Genomic DNA, 8,650 nt, shown 5'->3' with positions numbered 1-8,650 from the left:
ATTGTGACCTGATATACTTTTCTTCTGGTTGAGTGAAGTGAGTATCTTGTAGCATACATATAGAGTATTTTTTTGCATTCAAAAAATTTAATACATCTTTGCGTTTACTTCTGTCTCCCAAACCTTGTACATTCATTGAAACTATTGAAATTTTATTACTCATAGTAATTCATAATTCCTGACAAATAGTTTTTGAACCTCTTGAGAAATAATATAATGTAAAAAGCACTTTGAGTGAAAAAGGATATTGTCATTGCTGTAGAACCCAAAAACCTTAAAGGGAAAACCTCCAGACAGACCGTCCATCATTGAACCAGTAGTATAAAACAAAAGCATGAGATGTATTTTCAATATGCTGTTTGAAGGAGAAAAGGTGGATAGTGATATATCTCAACTAAAACTACAGTTGTTACTGAGCTTCTTTGTAATGTCGTCATCCATATCCCCTGTGGAATCTTTCTCGTGAATGACGTCATTTCCTGAAATATATGTGACATTGTTAACATATCAATATTGAATGTAATGTAAAATATGTTCAGTATCATAAACAAAAAATGAATTCAATTAAAAAGTTTAGTAACAAGCATTTTGCTTAAAAAGGTACGTAGAGAAATTCAACAGAAAATCAATATCATGTAAGGCATACATATTGTTTTCACAATATGGAATTTGGCTCCTCCCTCTAGGGAGCTAATTTTTAAAGAGTAACGAAATAAAGAATAGAAAACTTTGGCTTTATGACCAAGACATTAAAATAGTACCTTGTATATTTATGTAGATAAATGTAGATTTGTATATAGAAAACAGTAAATATTTTTGTTTAAATATACTTAACATGGAAAAAGCTTAAACTGTCTTAGATAGGTCAACTATAAGCTTGTTTTGTTTCCGTCATTTTCTGAACAAAATGTAAACATTCTGTAAATAGTGGGTACACCTAATAACTGAAAGTTATTCTGAAATTGTATGATAAATACAGTTTTAAAAAGTTTTTTTCAAGATTACTGTCCCCTATTCCCTTTATTGTCAAATATGTTCAACTTTGTTAACTTTTATTTTCTTTTGTTTTTGTTTATTATTATTATGATGTTGTATAGTTTTTATGTTATTTCACCGCCAAACCCTGTTTACTTATATGTTAACTCAATGACCCCGCTTACGCTTGTCTTTTATGTACTTATGTTTTATATATATCCTAATGGGTAATGATATTATGGCATGGCGAGCATCTGTGGGGTCATTCAATAACATTCAGCAGTTCATACGGAAACGCTCCGTCATTTCATACAGTAAAATTAGCCGTTTTTGTATTAATCATACAATTGTTTTACTTTTACTAATAATTTCATCTTTAAGCCTGTTTTTCATCACAAGCGAGAAAAATCTTGAAATACGAGGATATCAGCCTCAAGCGACGCTTGCTCTTTTTAAGCTGTGTTATCTTAACGCTTTTAAAACATATATTAGCCTTAAGCACTAAGTTAAGGGTATAGTTACATTTATATACTTTGTGATTCTCATAGTCAAAAAATGTACTGATCAAAAACGTAAAGTAATTTTGTTAAGTGGAAAAGGTAAAGAATACGGTTTGGTATGTTACAGTCCATTTATACTATTGTGTTATCTATTATGATCTTTTCACTTAAGTTATTTTGCACAAATCTTAAAACTTTCTGTAGAATCAAACCCAGGTCCTATTTTTAGCAAGGAAAATTGTCTGTCAATTATTCACCAAAACATTAGAAGCATACGCCTTAAATTTGAGTATATTAAGGAAATGTTTTTAGAAACTGATGTGTTATGTTTTACTGAGACCAAATTAGATTCTAATATTGAAGATAAAGAATTACAATTATCAGGTTTTTATTTCATGTTTCGTAAAGATAAGTCATGCCGCTCGGGAGGGATTCTTGTTTACGTTTCGTCTTTTCTTAGACCCAAGCGAGTTATCTCCTTTGAAAACATAGTTCCAGATTCTATTTGGATTGAAATGAAAGATAAAACTCAGACTTATTTATTACGTACATTATATAGACCTCCTCACTATAGAGTTGACTTTTGGGACAAATTAAACTCGTGCTTAGAAATGGCTCTGGAACACAAACAACACTTAATATTAGTAGGAGATGTAAATGAAGATCAGCTCAACAAGCAAAATAATAAATTTAAAGATATACTTTTGACAAATAACATAAAAAATATTATTAACATCCCGACTAGGGTAAACCATAATTCGCAAACTCTTCTCGACCCTATCGCATTAACAAACAATATTCAAGTTTTTGATTCAGGAGTTCTTGAAACAGATAATGAAATAAGTGACCATTATGGAACATTTGCTTATTTAAAGGTTAATTTCGATTCAAATATGCCATTTAAAAGGAAAATTTGGAACTATAAGAATGCAGATTTTGTTAAACTTAATAATTTAATAAGAGATACTGACTGGACTTTTATTAATAATTTAAATATAAATGAAGCTTGCAATACTTTTACATTAAAATTCCTGGATTTAGTTAATCAGTGCATCCCGTCGTATTTTGCATTAATTAGGCCAAAAGATAAGCCATGGTTTAACAGTAATATTCGTAAAAGTTTAAGGCAGAGAGACAGATTATTTCACAAAGCAATAAATAGTAATAAAACATCAGATTGGACTAAATACAAACAAATTCGGAACAAAGTAAACAATATGAAGAAAAACGCAAAAGAGTTATTTTACAATAGCTTAGAATTTTCCTTGCATGATCTTAATAGCTCAAACCCTCGACAATATTGGAAAATAGTTAAAATGTTAGTTAAGAATAATTCAGCTGAAAGCGATTCTATACCACCTTTAAGAAATAATAATAACACATTCTCCTTATCAGACTTAGACAAAGCCAATACTTTAAACTCTTTTTTCAGTTCAATCTCTCAGTTGGATGATTCACATACCCAGCTTCCAGACTTTAGTTTCAAAACAAACTCAAAATTAGAAGCCTTTAATATTTGTGAACAAGAAATAAAAGATGTATTAACAAATTTAGTTATAAATAAAGCTTCTGGACCAGACGAAATAAGCCATAAAATGTTGAAAGAAACTTCGGAAACCTTATGTATTCCACTGTGTATACTTTTTAACCATTCGTTAAATGAAGGTTACTATCCTAGCAGTTGGAAACTTGCACATGTTATGCCTCTTTTTAAAAAGGGTAATAAAGATGAACCATCAAATTATAGACCAATTTCATTAATATATGCTGTGTTGGCAAAGTAATGGAACGCATAATTTTTAAACATATGTATAATTATCTACATACAAATTCTTTAATATATCAAAATCAATCTGGGTTTTTGCCAGGTCATTCTACAGAGTATCAACTTATTGATATATATAACCAAATTTGTAAAGCATTTGACAGCAAAGAATCTACTTGTATTATTTTTTGTGACATTTCGAAAGCATTCGATAGAGTTTGGCATTCTGGTCTCATCTTCAAAGTAAAGCAATACGGTATACAAGGGAAACTAAATACATGGTTAAAAGACTACTTAAATAACAGAACCCAAAAAGTTTTTGTATCTTCGACATTTTCTTCTTTATCAACTCTAGAAGGGGGCGTCCCTCAAGGCTCGGTACTTGGTCCTTTATTATTTTTAATTTATGTCAATGACATAGCAGACTCGCTCTTAAGTATTACTAGACTTTTCGCAGACGACAGTTCTCTTTCTGTGTCCTCAAAAAACATAACCTTTATGGAAGAAACGTTAAACAGGGATCTAGCGACAATAACAAGTTGGTCTAAGCAATGGTTAGTCAATTTCAATCCGGCAAAAACCGAAGCAATGTTTTTTTCTTTTTTTAATATGATCAAACCAAAATTATTCTTCGATAATGTACAACTCAATTTTGTCGAACATCATAAACATCTTGGGGTCACATTTAGTCAAGATGGGTCTTGGCATCAACATATATCCAACATAGTATCTAAAGCCTCTAAAATACTCGGTTCCATGAAAATGCTCAAATTCAAAATTAAAAGAGAATCACTTAATAATATATATGTATCATATTTACGTCCACATTTAGAATACGCGTCTTTAGTCTGGGATAACTGTGCGCAATACGAGAAAGATACATTAGAAAAAATTCAATATGAAGCTGCCCGTGTTGTTACAGGATTGACAAGATCCGTTACTATACAAAAATTATTAACAGAAATAGGTTGGGTTTCGCTTTCAGATAGGAGACATATTCAAAAATTAGTTTTAATATACAAAGGCAAAAACAATTTATTACCACTTTATTTAATACAATTATTTCCCCCATCTGTACAATATGCACATGAAAACCCATATTCTTTAAGAAACAATCAAGACTACGCATCAATTGTCAGAAGAACAGAAATTTATTCGAAATCCGTTTTACCATCAGCACTACAACTATGGAATAAACTTCCAATTAATATACGTGAATCAGATTCCCTCCATTCCTTTAAAGCAAATATTAAAAAAATATTTAAATCCCCATCGGTCCCTTCATTTTTCATTAAAGGTGAACGCTTCTCTACTGTACATCATACTCGTTTAAGAAATAATTGCAGTAACCTTAATTCAGATTTATATGATAATCACATTGTTTCAAGTCCATCTTGTATATGTGGAGCACTTATTGAAAATTCAGAACACTATTTTTTTAAATGCAATTTATACAGTGAACAAAGAAGAACATTGTTTTTAAATACAAGATCTTTTCATCCTCTTAGTGTACGAAAACTTTTGTTTGGAATAGAAGGGCGATCTGAATCCGAAAATGAAATTCTTTTTAAAGAAGTACAGATTTTTATTAAATCAAGCAAGAGATTTAATTGAATAAAATCAAATATTTTACTGCTGAAACAGTACTTTAAGATTAAGCAGGGTTTTGTGCGGTGAATATTTTTGTATTTATTTATTTATTTATTAATAGTATTATTATTTTTTTATTTTTTCAATTTTTGTAACAAATACAATAATTTTGTTATTCATTCTATTATTTATTCCTTTTTCTCAAAATTTGATACTTAGAACACGTTATTCAAAAGCTATAAATAACTTTAAATGGAACACTATTGACTTTTGAAACTTATACTTTATACGTTTAAAATATTTAAATAACTTAATCTAATCACTCTTAGTAGCATAATTTTATTATAATGCTTATCTATATTTCTATTTTATATATATATACCTTTGTTAAATGTTCATTTGATTAATTTATATTTACATATAAAACATTTGTTAAAATTAGTTCATGAAAATTAGTATCTGAAAATTACATAAAACTGAAATTGATAATTATTTGATATCACACAAATTTATTCAAATAGTATAAACTTAATTCTGACTAACCTCAGGGAAGGGCCCACGATAATGTTGTTAGAACTTTTGGCCCAACCCTTTTGTATGTACACTTGATTATGTCTGTAAAATTATTTAATTGTATATTGTGTGTATGTTTATACAATAAAATATTATTAAACTAAAAATAGTACCTGAAATAGCATTGGTCTCTGTTGCGCGTGGAGCGTTGCTGCTGTCCTTTGTAGCACATGCAACGTCGTCCTTGTCCTTTGTTGCACATTGGAGCTTGTTGTTTTCATTTGCGCTTGAAATATCATCATTAATCTCTGCACCAATTAGGGCTTTGCAGTCCTCTGTAGCACGTATGGCGTTGTTATTTTCTGTTAATCCTGGAGGGTTGCTGTCGTTGTCTGGGGCACTTTGAACGGACTTTGTTATATTAACAACAAGGTTATCAGCGCTAATGTACTCTGTAGCACCTGGAGATTTGTTGGCATTCTGTGCAGCACAAGGAGTGTGAGTGTTGTTTTTTGTTGTACGTGGTGGGATATCCGGGTTGTCGTCTGCTCCAGTTTTGATAATATCTGAAATTTTAAACTTTTTCATAGTTATCGATTTAAAAGTCAACTAAGAACAATTACTTAGAAAATTCAAAATATCAACAAATGGGATAAAAATTTAATTCCGATTTAATTTGTAGTGCTTTATAGAGTAGATTTTAAGTCCTTTAAAGAAATTAAAGGCAATCACTGCGCCTTTATTACCAATATGCACTTAATTTTCCAAATAAAAGTTCTCTATATCTCTAAATATCTTGAAAGAATTGTCACAACTTTAGATTGTCTAATATAATATCAACTATATACAATGTATTTCAGTGTGGAATCCCTTTATTACCCACCCTCTTATCACTAAGATACCTCTGTAGTTGTTAATATATGCATAAAAATAAAGGCAACATACCGTCTGTTTGACTGTGGCGGGTACCATTCTTTTACAATGTATCAGCCCAATGTTTCGTGGCGGCACGTATTTTGGAGGGTTTTTGATTTTTGGTACAACAAAGCCTACTTTATCTGCACGTGGATTATTGAGACTTGGCACGTGAAATGTTTCCTTCCGTCCTACAGATGGCGCTGGGCAATTATGTTCAGGGTATACTGCAATAATTTAACATGTACATGTACAGATCATTGGCATAAAAGTTATTTGATAGTGTGGAATTAAGTAAAATAATTATATTAATGTCATTAAATAGATTGTTTAGAAATTTTATAAACAACTGGTTAGAACATTGTTGTTTTTCGCTTGAATATATGGAATATCTTTTTACCAAACATGTTAAGATTCTATTCATAATTCACGAGCCGGAACAGGAAGTGAAATACAACATATATAATTTAGTTTTATCATGATATGTGCAAATATATTCCATATTTCACGAAATACGAAAAAAATAACCTTTAATTTTAATTTTACCTGTAGTTATTTACGAAAAATTCCCATTTGCTACACAGTTGAAATTGTACATATCCGAATAATTTCTTATAATGAAATGAATTATAGCTGAAGCTACTAACTGTCACAGAAAAATATAAACAGATCATCATCAGAATGGACACAACTTTTGATATCAAAGAAGGGACTGAAATGTTTAATATAATACATGTATTTAAAATGATAAATGAATTAAAATTCGATAATTGAAAGCGAGGTAAAACTGTACCTTCTTTTCCAGCAAATGCTGTTTTGTTGTATGTATGTTCCACCATTATTGGATGCTGACCAATATATATATTATGAGGCGTTGTCGATTCAATATCAACCACCTTTCCTGTACATGATCTTACTACTAAAAACTTGTAATTCACGAAACTGTCTTTAGGAAGCCTTAAATATAAAACATGACAGTGGTTTTGGTGGTTTTATTGAGGAGCGCTGAATGTCAAATGGAGATGCTTTGTTTAAACGACCCAGGGAATCACGGTTCTAAGACCTGATCGCTAGTTTTATTACAATGAGGTATTAATAAACAATCTTTCAATAATTTTGATATTTAGAAATTTTTAAAAAACCATTTGGTATCTACAAAATTTTGAATGACTACCCTTATGTGTTGTAAAGGAAAAGTACTGTTATTTTGAATGAATCGAAGAGCTGTTCTGGAATTTGTGACGGTTAGAAAATAAATAACTTTTGTTTGGCGTTTAGACAAATTTGTTATAAAACATACCACAAGTCCTTCTCCCAAACGTTACGCCTAATAGGCTTGCATCTTGGTGCAATTTCGGGGTTATCATTGCCAAGTTGAATGCCCCGACCGACCACGGCTACAAAGTAGTCATTTGCCCCACCCGGATAACATTCTAGAGACTTGAACACCCGGAGTTGTACTTTCACATTATCATTTCTTGTTGATGTCATCTGTGAATATATAATATACAAAGTCAAGATGTGCTGACTATCATAATATTATATTGTTGTCATTTACTATAAACTTTCCTAAATCATTGTAGTATGAAAGGTATATGGTAAATTTTACAAAACATAAAAAGTTATTAATTTAAGCAAACCGGCTGACTTGCTAAGATAATCCGTGGTCTGGATTGGAACTGACTGATGTTACACGCCCGTTAGAAATTTGGAAATGTTCAGTTCAGGGTATGTCATTCAAATCAAACAAATATCAATATATGAAATGCACAAACTGAGTCCAATTTTTCCGGTTTTTATACATTATAGTATTTACCCGTATTTTGGTTTTATACATGTATAATTTCATTTGAATTAATATCTAACGTCATTGGCTAACAATATTAGATATGGTTGTTTGTTATTTTAGCCAAGAACTGCAAATAATGTAAATTCTTGTAATTTAAAATATTGTTTACATAATGTAACACATATATATTTACAAAATATTACATTATCCTTACCTTTAAGCATGAAAGTCTTCTAAAACATTTAAATATGTTGACTGAAAGAAAACTCGTCTGTATAGCTCACGCTTTGTTAGCTTGGAATGAACGTTAATCATATGGAAACAACGTAAGGTTAATGACGCAGCGACGTAAATGTTTATGACGACACCAATATACATCGGATCTTTCTCGAGTCGCCATTTTATATAGACCCGCTGGAATTTAACATGAGTCAAGGGAAGCATGTGGCGAGATTAATATCATTTCTAAGAGTTAAATGTATAGAGGATTGAATGAGTGTAAGTTCAATACTGAATTTATTGCACGAGTTGAATAAAATTATATTATGCGAGCCTCTGCAATAAATTCAGTAATGAACTTACACGAGTTTGATATTCTATTTA

The 8,650-nt window shown here is 30.6% G+C and overlaps 1 protein-coding gene across 1 annotated transcript; it reads right to left on the bottom strand.

The window, feature by feature from the left end:
* Window positions 1–390: 390 nt before the first annotated feature.
* On the bottom strand, window positions 391–8,353 carry LOC132735638 (uncharacterized). Its single transcript, XM_060722614.1, has 6 exons — window positions 8,262–8,353; window positions 7,559–7,749; window positions 7,052–7,215; window positions 6,289–6,485; window positions 5,517–5,952; window positions 391–479 (listed from the first exon to the last, which is right to left on the bottom strand). The coding sequence occupies exons 2-6, from the start codon at window positions 7,747–7,749 to the stop codon at window positions 391–393; spliced, it is 1,077 nt and encodes a 358-aa protein (XP_060578597.1). The 5' UTR covers window positions 8,262–8,353.
* Between the last annotated feature and the right edge of the window lie 297 nt (window positions 8,354–8,650).

The sequence above is a fragment of the Ruditapes philippinarum genome, unplaced genomic scaffold, assembly GCF_026571515.1.
Source record: "Ruditapes philippinarum isolate M1 unplaced genomic scaffold, ASM2657151v2 ctg5157_1_1_1_1, whole genome shotgun sequence".
NCBI lineage: Eukaryota > Metazoa > Mollusca > Bivalvia > Venerida > Veneridae > Ruditapes > Ruditapes philippinarum.
This window is presented reverse-complemented; position numbering and strand designations above follow the sequence as displayed.

Bases quoted from the DNA above. Each gene is read 5' to 3' on its own strand.
- LOC132735638 (XM_060722614.1), bottom strand. From the start codon at position 7,749: ATGACATCAACAAGAAATGATAATGTGAAAGTACAACTCCGGGTGTTC. The intron at 6,486-7,051 runs GTACAGTTTTAC...AAATTATTGCAG, and splicing joins AGCATTTGCTGGAAAAGAAG to TATACCCTGAACATAATTGC. The intron at 5,953-6,288 runs GTATGTTGCCTT...AATTGTTCTTAG, and splicing joins CCGCCACAGTCAAACAGACG to TTGACTTTTAAATCGATAAC.